Source organism: Nicotiana tomentosiformis, chromosome 2 (genome assembly GCF_000390325.3).
Source record: "Nicotiana tomentosiformis chromosome 2, ASM39032v3, whole genome shotgun sequence".
NCBI classification, from domain to species: domain Eukaryota; kingdom Viridiplantae; phylum Streptophyta; class Magnoliopsida; order Solanales; family Solanaceae; genus Nicotiana; species Nicotiana tomentosiformis.
This window is the reverse complement of record NC_090813.1, coordinates 189102912-189124062: the sequence shown is the minus strand read 5'-3', so window position 1 is coordinate 189124062 and position 21151 is coordinate 189102912. Positions and strand designations below refer to the sequence as shown.

The window sequence follows — 21151 nt, the reverse complement described above, 5'->3', positions numbered from 1 at the left end:
CTTAACAACATAAAAAATCTAAAGAAACTAGAATATTTGGATCTTAGAATTAAAACAGAAAAGAAAAATAAAACATTAAAAGATAATTCAATAATAAAGTGTAACATAGCAAAGACAAACAATATAATACTCTAATAGATTTAATAATTAATTTTGGAGAAATATTTTAAGATTATACTAAAGCTTTAGAAAAATTAAGAGAAGACTCAGAAAAAATACAAGACAAACAAAGAAAAACGTTAGAAAAAATAGAAAGCAATTTAGATTTTATCAAAGAACAAATTAACGAGTTAGAAAGAAAAATACAATTCTTAAATAATAAATTTAACTTTGAAAAATACCAACTAAAAAAAGAAATAGAAAAATTGATTAAAACTATTTCAGATAAACCCAAAGAAATAGAAATAAAGACGACCGAATTAGTAGCAACTGCTGCAAAGCAAATAGAAATCCAAACACAATTTGAAGATATTCTAGGAGAATTAGAAGATAATGACACAAAAACTCAAATAAGTCAAGACGAGTCAATAACAAGTAAAAAAGAATTTATGGAGTCAACTAGTTCGACTCCTTTCCAAAGAACGAGTCAAGTACACATAATACGGGAAATGTACCAAGAAGAAGAGTATGGAGAATAGATCCAGAAATACAAACAGAACACGTTAAACCAATAGGAAAAAGAATGCCAATAGAAGAACCAATAAAATCACATGGGGGGGGGGGGGGGGGTAGTATAGGAAAAATATTAAATGTAGCAGCACATGATCCACAAATGTGAAATTCAGTAATAGATGTATGGAAAGGAATAGTAGTAGCAGACTATATAAAGACATCTCAACAACATAACGACCACGAGACAATGTATAAATACATGGAAACATTTTTGGGAGAATCCGCTAAAGGATTATGGGAAGCCTATATACATATACACATACGCATACATACAGTAAATATTGTCAAAGAAAAATATACATACTGTGAATAAAATAAATAGAAAGGGAATGCAAATCTAATTCTCTTTTGTTTGTATTTACATTGCCCTTATAGTTACAAATACTTTGTAGTGCAAACACTTCTATACAACACTTCAGCGCTTCATTCCACTTTTATGCTACATTTTCTCAAGTTTTTACAAGTCAAAAGATTTTTACCTACTACTACTACTACTACTACTACTACGCCTCAATCCAAAGCAAGCTGGAGTCTGCTTATGCATCCTCACTTCCATGTTGCTCCATTTTAGTCCGTCCAGTTGCAGTATCATAAAAACTTAGTTTCTCTAGTACTTGTGGTCATATTTAAGAAAAAGATCCATCCAAAAAGAATGTGGCCAAAAGAATACCAAATGGCTTTGGTAGGTAGCTGTCGCTGCTTCTGTTGGAGTTAACTTCCTGTAATATGAAATCCAATAAGTGAGAACAATAAAAGATGACAATATGGAGCTAGATAAAGAAGAATCATAAGTTACTTATGATAACTTCTTTCCTTTTGAAATAACTTCCACTGAAAGAAGAAATGGTGGCAAGGGAGTACTAACCATTGAAAATGTGGAACTGCTCGTAACAACTGGATATCTCATCCTGTGACGCCCCTATCTGCAAAAAGTAGAGCTGGCAACCAAAACCAGGAAAATATTAGGCAAATGTTTATCTCTTTTTGCTAATAGAATTTTTTGGACAGTCGACTTACAGGGAGAAGGTATATAATAGCAACTCCTCGTCCTCTAATCGAAAACCCAAACAATCCATGTGACGGATACATACTGGTAATATTATGCTTCTGCACTTCCCTGAAAGTATACTCCCGGCATCTTCTCTTGAGTCAAAACCAACAAGCTATTACTGTACAGATTACAAGAGCATTGAAAAGATAAAACTTTGGGAGATTGTATAGCAAACTCCGCCCGCAATTCCAACCAAGATATCCTCTCTTAGACTTCTCGACTGACAGCACATGGAGAGCGGTACAAAAGTATGTTGCAAGGAGTGGCATGAGTTCAGCAACGGCTTGCAATCTAGTGGCTGATAGCTTCCATGGCGACACGCACAAGACGTAATAATCCGTCCACGTCCTGGAAGTTGTAATCAAGAGCCCTCTTAACGGATAATGCACCCTCTTTACATTGTGAATCTCCAGGCCCTGGATTAACAGCTGCATAAGCACCACGTGATTTCCTGGATGCCTCCATTGCAAAATTAACTTCCTGTGCCTGTAAAATAACAAAACTCTAAGATGCCAAAAAAAAATTCCAAAAAGATTAAAAAACATTGCAGTGTCAAACTACCAAAATTTCAGAACCTATGTTCTTTAACGGATATATTGAAAAGTTCTTGCTGATGCACAGTGGCGGAGCCTGAATTTTCACTAAGGGGATTCAAAATATATAAAGAAGTATACGGAGAAGCCAAGAGATTCAATATATAGTATATATACGTAAAATGAAAATTTTGATCGATCTACACAACGCAATTTTCCGGCGAAGGGGTTTCAGTTGTCTCCCCTTGGCAAAGTGTGGCTCCGCCACTGCCGATGCAGGAGTAAGCCTTTTCTCCTGTCCTTTATATTTAGGGGGACAGAAAAACAAAGTTCAATCATTTGGAAGAAAGATTATGAAGCCTAATGAACATAGGTTCAACTAACTGATTTGCCTAACCATTATTTAGGCAATTGTTCTAACTAATCATGGTGTTAGTTATAACCATATATTTCTTTAATTAGGGTGGTAGTTTATTATTAAAATATATGGACTTACCAAGTTGATTAGCCGCATGAAGCTAGAACCATTTCTTGCTGAGACAACATGAGTTCCAGCTACTTGAGGAGAACCAACAACTTTTGCCAATGCAGCCTTGTCTACCATTGTTGGATTGTTCAAATTGTCAACATCAGAGACAGAAGAGAAAGGAGACTCACCTATTATATAGTAGTGAGTCTGATAAGTAATAACCATTAAGAAGAAAAGTCAAAAGCAGCTAATCATCATCAGACATATAGCTGTAACACCTTCCAACTAGTTTATACATTTCCAGTACTCATAATCATATTTATACTAATGCTTTCCCTCCGTAAGTAATCCTGTTTATCAACAGTGGATATCACTAATTTTGACATATGCCAATACTGCCCCGACTAATAGGATATTAGTGCAAAAATGCATTGGCCAATACAAACACATGATGATTAAGGAGTAAAACAAGATAACGTTTGACATGTTCTCTTGGTGAGTAACCATCAAAAAGCGTATTGATAGTTATATCAAAAGTTAAATCAGTGGCGTAAAGAAGCACCACCATATTGATACCATAAATGTAGAATTTTCTAGACATCTCAATGCAGGTTACCTGGAGGAAGAATTTGTAGAGCTGTTTGTAACTCATTTCTGTATCGATTTGCATCGGACTGTGAAGAATAAATTACTCGCATGTATGCAACTTCCATGCATTTATAAGCAAGTGCAGCAGCAGCCATGTCTTTCATTTTCTCATATTCATAAGCACAAAACCTATGAACATAAGAAGGACCAACAATCAGCTTTACATCCTTATTGACATTTCCGTGGTAGTTCAAGTTTTGCCATAGCATTATAACAACCGATTTCTGAAATACAGAAAACTATATGGATTATCCATAAGTCGTGTACACTCCACATGTGCGAAAAAGTATCCAATGAAGTTTGATTTTCCTATTGAGTACAAAAGTGATATAAACATTGCCCCCAGGGTGCAGACGTCTCTTCAAAAATTGGATTTGAAAAGCACTAATCATATTCGGAAGAACAGATTAGGTCACAAAGTTTTCACAATACATGATACTGGTGAAGAAATTTGCTTCCAAAATTTTTATGAGCTAATTGAAATTATATTGTTATATCCGCTGCTAAAATTGTTTGGTCAACAAGAAACAGAATATTCTAACAAATTCAAACATTTACAAATTTACTGATACAGTGGCAAGATATCAACCAATTTTTACAGCTATGTAGCTTTAACAAAATCCAAATATTTAGCCATTCCTAGATCCTTAATAAATGTAAAGAATGGAAACAGTGTCAAGGCAAATTTTATAGTTTTGGAAATTCAATCATTAAGCTAAAATAAAGACTCAAAATTATAAAAGAATAGCAGTTCAAATGCATAATTTGTTATTTCAAAAGCACGTTATTCGCTAAGAGAGACAGATTGATCCTTCAATGGGAGATTCACATGACCAGAGGCGGAGCCAAGATTTCTACTTTATGGATTTTGGATTTTAGAACAACGATTTCAAGTGCTGATAACTGGATTCTAAATTTAATATTTGTACATACGCAAATACATTGTTTGAGCAAGCCATGGAAACAGCCTCCATGTGATCAGGAGATCACAGTGGAAACAGCCTCTTGCAGAAATGCAAGGTAAGGCTGCGTACAATAAACCCTTGTGGTTCGGCCCTTCCCCGGATCCGCGCATAGTAGGAGCTTAGTGCACCGGGCTGCCCTTTTTACACTGTTTGAGCAAAAGTTACTGGGTTATGCCGAACCCGTAGCCGGGCTTCTAGCTTCGCCCCTGCACATGACGAGTCCATCGAATAATGCTTGCAGATGTATCTCAGACCCTTGGCACTTTGGCATGTTACGGAAGTAATACCTACTCCACAATCTTTATAAACACAACACTATCATGCTTGCAACAGTTTTTTTGCACGTGTCTCAATGAATGAACCAAGTTCAAGTTTAGAGGAGAACTCACTGGCAGAGTTTCGCAGTGCTGCTATAGATTCTCCTTGACTGGTTCAATTCACCATGCTTAGTGCTGTCTAATTCTAGTAAGGAGGCGCCATGGAGAAACTTTAGTGCTGCTTGGAAATAGATACCCGTGCTTTCACTTGATCCAGAATTCTGGAACAAATAGCAAAGTTATGCCAACACAAAAAAAATGAAACAAACAGTAAACCATATTGTTTGGACATACGTGTAAATTCTTTATACCTTGAGGCGATCTGCCAGGTGTTTAAGGTTTGTGGCTTCTTTTATAGCATTTGTAGCAGCTTGACTCGACGAATCCTTCCGAACAGGGCTTGGAACATCTACATCCCTGACCTTATGAGCAGTACTATTAGGTAGTTTTCCGTGGTGGCTTTTAGCTTTTTTACCCTGTCGTGAATTATTTGACCTTTCCCTTTCAAAAGCATCAACTATAACAAGATTTGCCCCATTTTCCCTTTCGGATCCAGGAACCGGCTCTTTAAATACAACTGTCTCATTCTGATCTCTTGTTAATGGAGACTTGGGAGAGACTTCAATCTGCTCGCTTTTGTTGGAAACATGCTTCTTAGATGATCTATGATCATCTCGATCAGGTACTGGCGCGTGCCTTTTATCTGGGTAGGATGTAACATCCAATCCAACCTGTGCGTCATCGTGATGAACAATTCTTGATTGATTGTCTCCTTTAACATTTTTGTCCAATAATTTTCCAGAAGGATCCTTCTTGGAACTCTTTTTTAATCTATCAGAACTAACCCCAGATTTCTCCTGAAACTTGTTTTTTCCTGGTGTCATTTTCTCCTCATCCAATGGCATTTGATCTGAAGATAAACTTAAAATATCACGATCTTTGGTCATACATTGGTCAGAATCATATTTTGGAGCCCCATTCTTGTCTTTATTCCGTGACGAGGAACCTCTTCTACCATTTGAGGCTGGCGCACTGTTCTGATACTGATGGTCATTCTTTCTCTCCTTATCAGATCCTTGATCTGAGTTTTCCGTCTTGCAAACATATTGACTAGTTTGACGTAATCGATCTGCATTTATGTCAGCATCTTGATGAGTTGCATAACCAGAAACCATGGTATTTGCTTTGACTTTTGTACCTGATTCACGATGGACATCATCTCGTTTAATTTTTTTAGCAGATACATCTAAATCCTCCTCACTCATGTTCCTCATCTTTGCGTTCTTTGTACCTGTCAAACATCCCAGACAGAAAATAAAGGAAAAAATACCAGAATTCCACGATTTCAGCAAGTCCAAAATTGAGTACTTAAGATGAGAATACCTCCATCAGAATGGTTGTCAAGAAAAATTCTCTTCTCTTTGTTTTTACGTCTCCTCTTCTCCTCGTGGTTCATTATGACATGGTCGGAAGATTGTGAGCAATCTTGTTTAGTTCCACTTGACGAAGCTTTTGATCCATATCCTTTTGTCCGACTGGATTCGATAACTTGTACACCAAGATTCTGGTTCTCTTGGCTGGCGCGCAAAGCATCAGGGGAAGTTGATCCATTTGAAGCCGATATAGGATACTCCCCAGATGAACATGGTTTCTCGGTTTTTCTAACATTAACTCTTTCCTTTATCGAGCCGTTATGTTCAACTAAACTTTTCTTACCGACAGCATCAGAATCTGGTGAAGGAATTTCATGTACACCAGTTTCATCATTGTCGTCATCAGCTTCCATGTCCCCAAAGAAGTCTCTGTATCTATCTCCGGCATGGTTCTTTTTCATGTCCTCCGAACCACTTCCAGACAAGCGAGTGTCTCTATAAGGGGTTTTCTTACTCTTAGATTCCATGGAATCAGCGATGGAAACTTCTTTTAAGACCTCTGTGCTTTGAACACCGTGAAACTTAGTTTCGATAAGAGGGAGCTTCAATGCCTTAGAAACAAGTTCTTCACTGGTGATAACGTCTACATCAACCTCCTCCTTTGATTGCACACCACTACGATTTTGATTGTCATTGCCATAGCCATTTGCTAAAACATCTTTATCGTAAGATTTCCATTTCCCAGCTTCTGAAGCTTTCCTCTTTGCATAATGAGATCCATTTACTAATGCAACAGAAGTTTCAAAGCTTTCCTTGATCATACGTTCAGATCCACATTTCCCCCAGAACCTCCCTTTTTCAGTCAAGCAAATCAAATCATCCGAAAGCGGTGATAATAGTAGGCCTTCATGCATTGGATATGAGGTCATAATCTGCCCCAATATATGGATGGGAAATAAAAACGGGAGAACCCAAGGTCAAGTTGGCCAAAAAGGAAGAGATACAAAGCAAATTTGATGATTTTAGGAGAGGGGTGAGAGCATTCACCTGAAGTATACTTGTCGGAGATTCATATCGGGAATCCCCAAGGTCATGGGACAACCCCTCACCATATATCGAGCTATCATCCGGCGATGATGACGGAAAGGCATCAAGACCGAGCCCGCTGTAGATTTCAGCTTTCTTTTGGGTTGACAAATTTTCAATACCAACTCCGATATGCAACTTGGGAGCTTTCTGGTCTGATAGATTTGTCGGCTTCTTGACTATTTCACTTTTCAAAGCGGAGACGTTTTCATGAGCAGGTGGAATAGCTGAATTTGTTTTCCCATTAGCTGTTTGAGCCTTCGGTGCAGGTACTACTGCCGAATAGGCAGAAGCTGCTGTGGGCCTTCCTGGCAGAGAAGTGGATGATGATGCTACTGAGGATCGCCGACCACCCTGCAATAACAAGATGATATGCATATTGCTTAGTCAAAGTAGAAATCAATGTGAGTAAAGCAATAATACTTGTTTGATACAATGAAGCATAGTAACACAACACAGCCGTCATTAGAAGGCAGCTACCTCTGGGCGCATATTGCTCGGTGTACAAGACCAAGAAGGTGAACGCTGATAGGTAGGTAAAAACGAACCATATCCACCAAATTTTGACCCTGTCAATACATGCAAATTAATTGTCATTCATATTTCAAGGAACAAGCATACAACTGCAAACTTCTGATTCTAAGAATGTGCCATTGTAATACCCAAGTTCTCAGATGAAACTCCATCCTCAAAATCCTTTTGAAAATGTCCCAAAACATCTTGGAGTTTCTCATCCTTGAAAGAATAAGAGAACAGTTATGTGAGACGCTGGAAAACGCATAATATATCGTACGAAACTGGTATTCAATTCTGCAGGTAAACTTTTGTGAGCTCACTAGTGACTAGCCCTCCATCCTACTCACCATAGTTAAGTTACATAGCAAGAATAGAAGAAATGCCATCGACTTTAACACAAAAATATACCTAGACATAGAGTGGATGCTTAACTTCCAGATATATTAAATTGGTGGTTACCCCTCATTACTATTAACTAGAGTTACCTGTCATTATCTTGATGGTTAAAAAAATGTGTCAACAACAACAGCCATGCCAGTCCATTTAAGCTCATCTTAAACCACCATTACACGAAATAAAAACAAAAAGTACCTACTGACATATATCCCTGTGTACTATTTAAAAAAGGGCAGCTTGGTGCACAAGGCATCCCGCGTTAACGCAGGGTCCGGGAAGGGCCTCACCCCCTTGCAGACAGCCTACCTAACGCAAGCAATAGTGGCTGCTTCCCCGGCTCGAACACCTGACTTATAGGTCATACGGAAACAACTTTATCATTGCTCCAAGGCTAACCTTCTCTATGTACTATTGAATAACAAAAATGTAATCTTGGAGAAGTAAATAAAAAAAAGGAAAAGGAAGACAAAACACATACAATATAGGAGAGTGCAATATCAGGGTCAACTGTTGAATCATTACAAGCATCTCCCTCTTCAAGCTTAGTCTCCTTCATCTCTGTTTTAACACCAAATTCTAAAACTAACCCCTTTCTTCCATCTACATAAATCATTCAATAAACTAAAATTTCAAGAAAATTCAAAACCCTCAAGCCCCTTATTTCCTCTACAAAAAAAAACAAAAACTAAAATACCCACAAAATTACAATATATAACAACAAAAACCCAGAAAAGAAAAATCAAAACTTTCTTCTGAACTATATGAAAATCATACAAAACATGGTATTTCAAGAAAATTCAAAACCCTCAAGCCCCTTACTTTATCTACAAAAAAACAAAATAAATATTTACCAAATTACAACATGAAACAACAAGAACTCAGAAAAAATAAAACAAAAGCTTTCTCCTGAACCACATAAAAAACTTAAAATGATGGAATTTGAAGAATAATTTCAAACTCCAAATCCCCTGAATTTTAGCTCCAACATAAAATTTAAAATAAAAATTCCTCCACCCAATTACAACAGGGCAAAAACCCAGATAAAAAAAGATCAACTTTTTCTGCTGAATCAATCAAAAGAACAGAAAAAAATTGAAACTTTACCAACCAAATTGACCTTAATTTAACACTAAAGTAATAAATTCACCAAAACCCCCACAAAAGAAAAAGAAAAATAAATGGACCAAAAAAACTGTAATTTGAGGAACTTGGATTTGTTAGTGGGATCTTAGTTTACTCAAAAAGAAGAAAGAGAAAGAAGGAAAGAAAGAAAGAAAGAAAGAGAAACTGGTTTTGGTGTATAACATAACAGCCTTCTTTTACTTTCTTTTTTTTGTTTTTTGGTATTTGTGCGGTTAACTGTTTTTTTTTTTTCTAAATGAAGAAAGGGAAAAACAGTTTTTTTCCCTTAACTGTAAAGTGTGTGTTTTTGTACTGTAAGGTTTGTTTCTTTTTTTTAACCTAAACTGTAAAAAAATTGGACATTAGCTTCCTTCTAACTGTCAAACAGTTCATTTTATCTTTGGTAAGTGTACAATTCTTCTCATTTTCCAATCACTTTCACTAGTTAGATTTAGTATGTGAAAAATAGCCCCTTTTTTTTGGCAACTTAGGTCAAAGAACAGTGCTATTGGTGAAGAAGTTAGATGGATTTAAGATTTAAAATTGACACTTTTAATTTTCGAAATTCTTATTCCGAACACTCTGTATTTTGAATTATAGCTTCAGGATTAATACAACAACAACATATCCAGTAATATCTCACACTGTGGGGTCTGGGGAGGGTAGTGTGTACGCAGACCTTACCCCTACCTTGTGAGGATAGAGAGGTTGCTTCCAATAGACTCTCGACTCAGGAAAGCATAAGCATCACATTAATGAAATATAGACAAGAAAAGACAGTACCAAAAAGTCATATTAAAGCAGAATAAAAACAACAAGACAGTAAGGTGATCAACAATGAAAGAAAACAACGGTTAGTTATAAAAACCTACTACCAACAGAAAGTGAGACTGCGTGCCAATACTATTGTTATGAACACTCTAGACTACCTACTCTACTACCCTAATCCTCGACTTCTATATCTTCCTATCAAGGGTCATGTCCTCGGTCAGCTGAAGCTGCGCCATGTCTTTCCTAATCACCTCTCCCCACCTCTTCTTTGGCCTACCTCTACCTCTCCGTAGGCCCTCCAATGTCAACCTCTCACACCTCCTCACCGATGCGTTTGTGCTCCTCTTCCTCACATGACCAAATCACCTAAGTTGCGCTTCCCGCATCTTGTTCTCAATAGGGGCACACCCACCTTGTCGCGAATAACCTCATTTCTGATCCTATCTAACCTGGTGTGCCCGCACATCCATCTCAACATCCTCATCTCTGCTACCTTCATCTTCTGGACATGAGCGATCTTGACTAGCCAACACTCAGCCCCATACAACATCGTTGGTCTGACACCACTCTGTAGAACTTACCTTTAAGTTTCGGTGGCACCTTCTTGTCACAGAAAACACCGGAAGCGAGTTTTCATTTCATCCATCCCGCCCCAATACGATGTGTGACATCTTCATCAATCTTCCCATCCCCCTGAATAATAGACCCAAGGTACTTAAAACTCCCTCTCCTAGGGATGACCTGTGTGTCCAGCCTCACCTTCCGTTCCCCTCCTTGAGTCTCGCCACTGAACTTACACTCCAAGTATTCTGTCTTTGTCCTGTTCAACTTGAAACCTTTAGATTTCAGGGTCTGCCTCCATACCTCTAATTGCGCGTTCACACCGTCTCGCGTCTCGTTAATCAATACAATATCATCTCGCCTCTCATTGGATGTGGTGTGTTAGTACGTCTATCACGACAACAAACAAAAAATGGCTGAGTGCCGACCCCTGATGCAACCCCATCATACCCGAAAAATGGTCTGAGTCCCCACCACCGTCCTCACTCGGGTCTTTACTCCATCATACATGTCCTTAATCAACCTAACGTAGGCAACATGTACACCTCTAGCCTCCAAACATCTCCACAAAATCTCCCTCGGAACTTTATCGTAAGCCTTTTCTAAGTTGATGAACACCATATGCAAGTCCTTCTTTCTCTCCCTATACTGCTCCATCAATCTCCTGACTAGGTGGATGACTTCTGTAGTCGAACGCCCCGGCATAAATCCAAACTGGTTCTCGGAAACAGACACACTCTTCCTCATTCTTAGCTTTACCACTCTCTCCTAAACTTTTATAGTATGGCTAAGCAATTATGGCTAAGCCTTTTCAGGATTAATATTTATTAAAATTTTAATGATCTCTTACACACAAACAAAAGTATAAATGTCTTGTTTAAGTCAAAGAACTTACGCTAGAGAGTCATGACAAATTAAAGGTATATATTTAAATGCATCCATTTTTAACACCAAATAAATAAATGTTACATATTATCTTTCATTAGCTTATTTATCCCTTATCCATGGTTAAATAGTATTATATATTTTCACTTTTATTTTAATTACTAAGATTATTTCTTGATTTGACATAAATGGAATACGGGTAAAATTTATCTTTGATGAAAAAATCTCGTTTCAACGACGTCTCTTCAAGATTTTATCTTGTCTTTCAATGTTTGTAGTTATCCATATTAGAAATTCTCAAGGATATGATTACACTGAATATTCTCCTTGTGATCCCTTACATACCTTTCCTGAAGGCCGGCATTTGAGCAATAATCATTACATTTATCTGTTTGTATATATGTAGTTTTCTTATTAATAATTATTTGTTCCATATTTAACTGAGAACTTATATGCATTATTTTCATCTGAGAACACGTAATCTGACCACCGCTATTTTACTTTCGCACATTCTGAATAGGCAGCGAGAGTAGAAAAGATCAATGAAAGACTATCTCAAATGAATTGGACTCTTTCTTCTTTCAAGCTACACCGGGGAGATTGACCGATGGAAGTCGAGTGATCTCGGGGGCGCGGGGTGTTAAGTTGATACAAGTTTATTTAAAATTTTAAATGACATACGTCATGCATTTTTTCATTGAGTGCAAACGGTAAAATTTCTAATTAAATACAAAAAGACTGAAGTGAATAACAATATATACAGCCCTTGATTGCTAAATCAAAAACATGATTTTGAAGTGAATATGGATGGAAGTTTATTCTAGACAAATTCCACAAGCCAAAAGCAACTGAACTAACTGCCACTAACTCAAGCAGAATGACAATTATTTCAACTATAACTCAAATGGAAAGTGGATTGCACCCTCATCTAAAATGAAAAATGCCACCACCAAGTGTAATCTATCTTGACTATCCTTTTCCTTTCCTTTTTTTTAATCTATTGACCGGAGGATCAACAGTGGTTCCTTTCTTACTTTTAGCGTGACTCGAAGTCTCGGTTGGAAGAAGCCCAAGCTGGCACGGAGTGGAAAGGCCGAATACTTCAGCCTAACAGGAATGAGCAACAACGAAATGAGAAGATGAGGTGCATCGGCCATCCCCATTTAGAAAGAAGGGCAGAAGATTATGGGCCGGTAGGAGGCAGATTGCGAGCAACCCCTCTCTATCATCTTGATGATCCTTCAAACTGTTCACGGAGCAACTCATACTTTTGAAGCTCGGCCATTGACAGCGAGGGAGAGATCTCTCCCAAGACCTTCAAAATAGAGAAAGATGATCATTTCACCAGTAGCATAGGATATAGGCAGACGTAGCATGGTTTACTCGCTTCAACGGAACACAGTATTTTCAACACGGAGCATATATATATGTGAAGCATTTCACCAGTAGCATAGGATATAGGTTGGTGAGAGTTCGATTCCCCATCATGTAATCCAATAACTTTAAAAAAAATGCCTCTGTCCACCCATAGAGAAACCCCAAAACATTCCATTAGTGGCTGTCTTACCTTTAAAAAATCATCATATTCCACGACGATCGAGTCATCCACATCATCTGAGCCAGTTGAATCCGAACTGGCAACCTACAGCATAAACACCAAAATATCTTTTAGGAAGCAGCTAGGACCATATACCCTCTCCGTTTCATTTTATGTGGCTTAATTCGGCTAAGCACAAAGTTTAAGAAGATCTTAAACTAAAAGTGTGTATAACATACTAAAGATACCCTTTGAATTTTGCCACGTAAACATGCTATGTCATTCCTATAATGAAGTTTCATTAAGGGTAAAATGAGAATGTTGGAATTAATACTAAATATAGAAAGAAGCATTCTTTTTGAAACAGACTAAAAAGGAAACTAACAAATAAATTCAAATGGGGCGGAGTAATATTTATCAGTTGAGATACCATCGGTTGTCTGATAATGCTAGGTTACCCTTCGTACCAACTGCACTGACACAAAGGGTAAAAGTATATTTTGAAATTAGAAATAAGGGATGAAAACACACACCTTGCGTTTCGCAGCATTAAACCAAGCATCAGCGCACAGTGCATACATGTCAGCACCTGTGAAGTTTGGAGGACACCTTTTTGCTATTGAGAGTAGAGATACATCTTCTTTCAATTTAAACTTCCGTGTAAGCGCTTTAAGGACCCTACAGATCATTGAAATTCAAGAAATCAAACATCAAATACAAAGACAAGTACAGGGTCAGAATATAAGAGAGCTCACCTCTCCCTATAAGAGGCTTCAGAATTCACACCAACATAAAGGAGCTTATCAAATCGGCCTGGCCTCAAAAGGGCAGGATCAATAAGATCAGGCCTATTGCTAGCTCCAATAATAAACAAGTCCTGTTACAAAAGAGGGGCCAAGAATTAGATCTACAAATAAGACGAGTACAAAAAGAACTAAAATCTAGCCCCAAGGCTTTGGTATAGTGATAAGAGCACATTGCGTCGATGTGTAGGTTAGGCGCACCGCGCACGTCAGGACTTTGAATCATTCAGACGGCAGTCTAGTATTTAAGTGGAGAAGGGTAGAGGGGAAGGCCAATTCTTCAATGATATTCCGAACCGTGCGCTAGCTAGCCCTCGGGTATTTCTCGGTTATCAAAAAGATAATAAAGAGCTAGTTAATGATTGAGTGGAGTAGCTAACCTGGGTAGAGTCGTTCAAGCCATCAATCTCTGCAAGCATCTAGAAACGACAGAGGTTTAGTATAACAAGCAGTATATTAGTCGAGAAAAGAAGAAAATATGACTAACAAACCAATGCATTGTGTACCTGAGAAACCACTCGATCCATTACACCGCCGGAGTCTCCAGAAGCACCCCGGGCAGGAGCAAGAGAATCAAGCTCATCGAAGAAGATGACACATGGTCGAGCTGATCTAGCCTGCAATTTTCAAGAAGAATTTTAAATAAGCAGCATCCTTTTTTAAAACATCTTTGCAAAAGCAAAAATAGCTTACCTTCTGAAAAATGTCCCGAATATTTTTCTCTGACTCTCCTATGTACATGTTTATCAACTCGGGCCCTTTCACACTGAGAAAATTCAGGGAGCATTCGGTAGCAACAGCTTTTGCCAGTAAAGTCTGAACATTTCAACAGAATGTTGTTAATGAATAGATGACCAGGAACAGGACTGGACAATAAAATACAGATGATATGACACTGCATAAAGCAACTCATAAACTCACTTTCCCTGTACCAGGTGGGCCATAGAAAAGAACACCAGATCGCTTGCGCAATCCAGACGAAAACAAGTCCTTGTGTAAAAGAGGCAGCTGCATTACAAAGGAAGAAGAGAATGGAAGTCACATCATCTGAAAAACAGCAGAAATAAAATACTAAATCCAGTAGAGTACAACTTCTAATTCGACGCACCATGGGTAATAAGTATAAACTTTAAAAGGAGGCTTATTCGCTTTAGTTTTCACAAGCGTTATGTGGGAGTAAATCAATGGAATACCTGTACAGTGTCCAAAATTGATTTCTTCACATCTTCAAGACCACCGACATCTTCCCATTTGACATTTGGAACCTACACTAGTGTAAACCATATATATAAGAATTTTGTCAAGCAGCATTAGACTTTTCAATACAATAATTGACTGTCTGCATTGCAATCCCATGCTATACAAAAAAAGATGAACCAAACCAATATAAGCAGTCAGCACATTAGAGTCCAATAATGGAGCACAGAAGATCTGAACTTTCACCAAATTTTGTTGCTCCAAAAAAAAAAAAAGTTAAAAAAAAACTTTGAAACTTCATTTTCTTGCAAAAAACTTTAAAATGCTGAGCAAGTCCAATCAAACACAAAAGAAGCATAATAAGATTAGTTTTGTTTACAAAATCATTTCCCGAATTACCTTTGGAGTACCCAGTGCTGATGCATTTCTTTTCTTTGATCGTTCCAGTGATTTCATTACATCTTCTTTGCTTAGGGACTTTGTCGAGTCATGCGAGCCATTATTCTCGATTGGCTTGCTCTCATGAGAAAGCTCTTTCAGATTTCCATTCTCAACCTCGACTTCCTCACTACCACGACTAAGGACTAGATTTGCACCGGCATCAGCAACTAAAGCTCGCAGATCTCTTGGCATGAATCCTGATGTCTGACCAACCAAATCTTTCACAAGGTCCTCCAAAGAAGTCTGCAATAAAAACGACAACAAATGACACCCACAACTTCAGTAATCTAGAAAATAACAGAAAGGAAGAGATGAGGGTCCTTTCATTCCTGACCCCCCCCCAAAAAAAAAAAAAAAAAACCCAAAACCCTTTAGACTTCTCAAGTTTCCCAACTTCATGGACATACTTTTTTTTAATAACCCTGGTGTCCGGGCCAGCTTACGTACACGCACCTCGACTAATTCCACGGGATACGTGCTACCTCCCACCAGCACCAGGTAGTAGGTAACTTTGTCCATCAAGGCTTGGACAAATGAGAAGAAATCACCCAATGTTTTTGTCTCCGCTGGGATTCAAACCTGAAACCGCATGGTTCTCAATCCACTTTATTGACCACTAGGACATACCCTTGGGTGCAAAATTAGAAAATTTCATGGACTCTTTTGGCCTATAGCCAATGAAGTTTAATAAAGGACCAGTGTAGTGTACATATTAATGAATATTAAGATCACACAGACAAAAGAGAAGGAAACTTCAAGTTTACCTACATCTGGAAGTAGTTCACTGAAATGTTGAAGAGACTGGGAGAGCATTTCGTTCCTCTGTTCTTCATTCAACGGACCCATGCTAATCTCGTGACTGAAACAACGCCTAATAGTTGGTGGAAGGCCTTCAGAACTATCAGCAGCAGCAACTAACAGCACTGGGTGCCGACTTACAGGTTGAGCAACCTTTACTTGCTGCATCAACAAAAGACAAGAATAAGCATTACCCAGACTATTCTCCAGTATATTATGTGAAGCAGCATCTTTCAGAAAGAAAGGTGGCAATAGAAAGTAATATTATGTCGTCGTCCTCTTTTCGCACCCCCCCGCCGGTGGGGGGGGTGAGGGGAGAACAGAGAATATGATAATTGCCGTATAGACTATGGACTAGATAAGGGAGTGCATGGGGTAAATTGTGGTAAAAGAAATTCAAAAAATGCAAATGCTGGTGAAATTTTGACGCAAGCTTATCAAAACTTCACCTTTATTGAGCTGTTAACAAAATTAAATTAAGAGGACTTAGCTCGTATGACTATGAGCGGACAACCTCAACTCCGAGAAGATTTTAATAGCAGACATGTTCTGAATTTAAGCCAAAATGCAGCTATTTTGACTCAAATTTCTTACGGAAATCAGGTAACATTTGAGCGCAAGTAGGCATAACTATTACATGGATCCATTTATATCATGTCTTTTGCAACTTTTGCAAACAATTCTGACTATGATACTACCTAGAATAGGAGAGAATTTAGCTTTCTGAATCTCCCTCTTCCCATAAATTCACATACATATGAGCATGAATCCAAGAACATTATAATTTTGAAAAGCGAACAGGAAAGAAAAACAAACCAATCTAATTGATGATGATCATGATAATTCAAAGGAAAATTCATCAACATCATTCAGTATAGTATGACGGACACGGAGACATGAAAAGTAAAGGAACTTGGAATACATCTTACATCATGAGCATTTGACTTTCCCTCTGAGTAGATTTCTTCATCTTCAGCAACTGGCTCAGTAAATTCCTTTATGACGGATGCAACCTCTAAGTTCATACCAACTTGGTCATGTGGTGAACCCTCGTGAGAGACCAGGTTCTTGAAGACCTCAAAATGGTGAAGAAGAAGGATTGTAGGCGAGTATCTGCAGTGCAAATTGATTTCAAAGGAATAAAAGACCACATTAAAGACAACCACGCCTCTTAAGTTTCGATATGCTTGAGCCTGTTTGACCAGATGGATTTAAACATAGAGTTTAACGGATCTTTTAGTTGAGATTAGTTTAATATATGTTCAAAATCATTGTCAAAGGTTTTTAAAGTGGGTTGTTGGTCTATTCAAAAAATGTAAACTAATTTTTCTCTGTCAGTTTAGGATAAGGCCCAATTTAATTTGAAAGAAGTGAAAGAGAAAGTAGCTCAAATAAATTGGGACAGAGGAACAATTTAGAAAGAGACAATCATTGAAATATGCGAGTATCCAAAACACAAGGAATAATTAGTTAAACGTGAAGATTTTTCATGTATAATATACTTCTATGAAGCTAGTCATGATTTCCCTAATGTATGTTCGCATTAGCAAAAAGTTATTGCTTCAAGGTACGGAAAAATTGTGTAAATCAGAAAATCTTAGGTTAGCCTTACATAGTAAATTTACCAGGGAACAAAGAAAATCAGGTCGTCGACATATTAGTAAAGACTGCCACCTACAGTCAATAAACCTTATGATAGTAGTTAGTTAAATAGACAATAAATCCTAGGCAACCTAAAATACCTGCGAGCCATGCCGAAAGCTTCAGCTAGGGCAAAAGATGTTTTTCTATCAGAATTTGCAAATACACTTTGACAGTTAAATTCCACCACATGAAGGCCTAATTGACGAGCAACAAATTTAACCACAGTTCTCTTCCCGCACCCTGTAGAAAATTTGAAACCATCCATCAACGGCAAAATTAATTTATAAATCGATGGAGCTGCAGCTTTTAACCGAATAAAAATTTTGTAAAGTAGTAATCCCTCCGTCCCAATTTATGTGACACTCTTTCATTTTAGTCAGTCCCAAAAAAGAATTACACCTTTCTATATTTAGTAACTATTTAACTTTAAACTATCTATTTTATCCTTAATGAGATGATTTATAGTCACACAAATATCTATGGCTTGTTTAAGACTACAAGTTTCAAAAGTCTTTCTTTCATTCTTAAACTTCGTGCCTAGTCAAACACCATTACATAAACTGGGATGGAAGAAGTACATGTAAAATATATTTATCAAAGAGAACCATAAAATCATGTTTCTGATAGCTTAAGCACTATCCTACTCATCCACTATAGACATCTAAACCATGTTCAAATTTTTTTTTTTTGAAATTCAAACACTGGACTCCCAATCTAGAGATTCTGCCGATATGTAACAATTCTGAGAATCATCTCTTTGTTTTCTGCAACGTCATGCGATAGGTGATAAAAGAAAATATCACAAAACAGTTAAGAAGAGAAAAAAAGATCAAAATCATCCTATAAGCAGCATCTTTCAAATTAACCAGCAAATGACAAAGTTTAGAACATACCAGGCAAACCATACAACAACACAGCAACTCGAAATTTTGATGAAAGGGCTGATGGACATAATGGTGGCATAAGTATGGAGGCTAAAGTCTTCACAGTGCTCATTTGTAAAGGCAGAGAACCTCGCGGTCGAGGAACTAAGAAATCTGGAGGAACAGCAGAAGGTACACTCCCTCCAAGTACAAGGGCAGTTCGAGTACGGTTGACTCTTAGGATAGGTTCTTCAGAAGGTTCCATGGCCACAACCTGGGATTGCTTACTAATAAGAGTGAGTGTCAAGGCATTTCGCAAGTTACTCGTGAACCTATGACAATAATAAATAAAACTTAAACCTTGAAATAGATGAGGTCAGAACCACCATTTTGCTTCTTTTGACTGCAAGGGATGCACAGAGCCGATTTGCAATCCCAATTGATGCATACACTGAAAAGATCACCTCTCGAAAGAAGTCTATCTACTTCAAAGTACTTGTTCAATTCTATATCGATCAACTCTTGACGGTCTTCAGCTTCTGTAGATGAATCTTTTTTAACTGAATCTAGACTCCCACATTCTGGTATCTTCACAAAAGAAGCCCGCAGGTGTGTGGCATATTTTGGCAACTGATCCAAAGGTTCAAATTCTAGAGTGACGAGAACATTGTCTTTTCCACTCACTATGTTATTCGATTTGGCCTCAAATAGTGGTGACAAAGCTTCTTTCCCTTGTTGAATCATTGATTTCAAGCATGACAAATGTAAATTAAGGTTAAATGCTAGAATCGGAGATAAATAGGCAACTTCTCCATCTGGTTTTATATGAGAATCATGATAGCTATATAATGGCAAGAGAAATGCTATCCCGGAGGAATGTGGCAGTGATGAGCTACGTCCGGATAAAACTTGGTCACAACTAGGAGGATCTAGAACTACCACTTGTCCAATTCTTTGTTGACTTGTATTGACATTTTTAATGAGTACCTACGGAAAAAACAGAGGGAGCACAAAGTCAAGCAAGAATCATGTATGTCTAAGTTAGTAAGGGAGAATGAATGTCTAAAGGTTTCTTTACAGCTACACTAGAAATGAATGTCGCACAATACCACAAACAGAGATCGATAAAAACAGTAAGCAATGTAAGGTATTTTATCAGTTAGACCACTGCATATGCAAATACAAGCAATACTATATCTTCACCCCTACATTTTTTTCATAAGGTATTGTTACTGCTACATTAGAAATGAATGTCAAAACTCTCATACTAGGCATCACAAAGCAAATTTTAAACACAGGAAAAGAGTTTGCCTAATTTGTTAATTATCTGTCATTTTTTTTCTTTATAATCGTCATGTCCAGGCCGGCCAGCTTGCACGCACCTCGACTAATTCTACAGGATACCTGTCACCAACCATAACTCTATCCACTAAGGCTTGGTCAGATTGAAAGAAATCATCTAGTGTTTATGTCCCCCACTTGGATTGGAACCTGAGACCTCAGGTTCCCAACTCACTTCATTGATCACTAGACCACACCCTTAGTGCGTTAATTATCTGTGAATAACACTAAGAAGATCACTTATATGCCATAGTGTAATATAAATAAATCTTTCTAAAATGATTCTTCAAATTTTTCTGAGCAGTTTTGATCCTTTTAAGTTTGCCTAAAGTGATCACTTTTAGAATCCATCAAATATTTAACAAACTATGGTCATTAAATTTAATGAGAAGTGCGGGAAAATAAGATTTAACGGGCATAAGGTTACCAGTGAGCCGGAAGTAATACAAAGTCTTCTAAGTTGAGAAGTAGTTATCCCCACCAAAGCAGAATCATCAAGATTAACAATGTCGTCTTTTGATATTTTAAGAACTCCAGCTCTCAATTGTACTTTTGGCAAAAATGGAATTTGGGTTTCAATCTGGGATTTATTTTCTGAATTTAAAAGTGAATTTAGTAGATTTTTAGTGGAAGAAAGAACTAAAGGTTTCCTTTTTTCCACCATAGTTGATTGAACAAGAATTCTGTTGAAACCCTAGTTTTAATTTGCTGTTGCCATTGGAATTTGCCGGTTAAAGGGGGAGAGAAGATGTTTTTTTTTTTTTTTTTTTTTGTGATTGAATTTGACGATGAAAATTGAGCAACTCAAGAAATGGGAGTTTATTATATAGAGATATATGTTGACGGTAACATTCTTTAACTGTTTCGAATTTATGTTGTCAGCATAATGTTCGGGTCGGATATTTGTATTCGGGTCATTCACTCACCTCTACCAGTAAGGCAATAATTGCACCGCATGGCCTTTTCAGCGGTCACTATTTGAATTTTGTCTCCGTTAATCTTCTAAATTTTAAAAACTTGCAGAAATATAAAATATTTTGGGATGATCTTTAACTTTTGATTATCGTTTGCCCAAGGACAGAACTTTAAGGTCAAAATTTAAAAGTTGCTCATGGGACAAGCAAGTAGCAATACTTATTAAACTTAAAGTTGCCTATAAGAC

The 21151-nt window shown here is 37.5% G+C and overlaps 2 protein-coding genes across 9 annotated transcripts; both read right to left on the bottom strand.

Moving 5' to 3' along the window:
• Window positions 1-1002: 1002 nt before the first annotated feature.
• On the bottom strand, window positions 1003-9346 carry LOC104099806 (cysteine-tryptophan domain-containing zinc finger protein 3). 7 transcript variants are annotated; one of them, XM_070196461.1, is made up of 13 exons: window positions 8505-9342; window positions 7777-7849; window positions 7595-7683; window positions 7076-7468; window positions 6039-6960; window positions 4967-5946; window positions 4728-4876; window positions 3342-3502; window positions 2753-2913; window positions 1690-2209; window positions 1538-1610; window positions 1171-1391; window positions 1003-1120 (listed from the first exon to the last, which is right to left on the bottom strand). In XM_070196461.1, exons 1-10 carry the CDS (start codon window positions 8637-8639, stop codon window positions 2015-2017), a joined length of 3258 nt encoding a protein of 1085 aa, XP_070052562.1. In that variant the 5' UTR covers window positions 8640-9342; the 3' UTR covers window positions 1003-1120; window positions 1171-1391; window positions 1538-1610; window positions 1690-2014. The 7 variants fall into 7 exon arrangements, with proteins under 7 accessions (XP_070052562.1, XP_009605211.1, XP_009605209.1 ...); XM_009606916.4 differs by having other exon boundaries at window positions 1003-1391; window positions 4967-5784; window positions 5854-5946; XM_009606914.4 differs by having other exon boundaries at window positions 1003-1391; window positions 2753-2853; window positions 8505-9343.
• Window positions 9347-12109: 2763 nt separating this feature from the next.
• Window positions 12110-20834, bottom strand: LOC104099805 (peroxisomal ATPase PEX6). Of its 2 annotated transcripts, none has more exons than XM_018771993.3 (16): window positions 20417-20834; window positions 19009-19635; window positions 18679-18922; window positions 17884-18025; window positions 17071-17254; window positions 16112-16303; window positions 15302-15586; window positions 14899-14970; window positions 14627-14713; window positions 14399-14521; window positions 14212-14322; window positions 14086-14124; window positions 13658-13779; window positions 13430-13580; window positions 12933-13007; window positions 12110-12680 (listed from the first exon to the last, which is right to left on the bottom strand). In XM_018771993.3, exons 1-16 carry the CDS (start codon window positions 20651-20653, stop codon window positions 12591-12593), a joined length of 2781 nt encoding a protein of 926 aa, XP_018627509.1. In that variant the 5' UTR covers window positions 20654-20834; the 3' UTR covers window positions 12110-12590. The 2 variants fall into 2 exon arrangements, with proteins under 2 accessions (XP_018627509.1, XP_009605207.1); XM_009606912.4 differs by having other exon boundaries at window positions 13436-13580.
• Window positions 20835-21151: the final 317 nt, after the last annotated feature.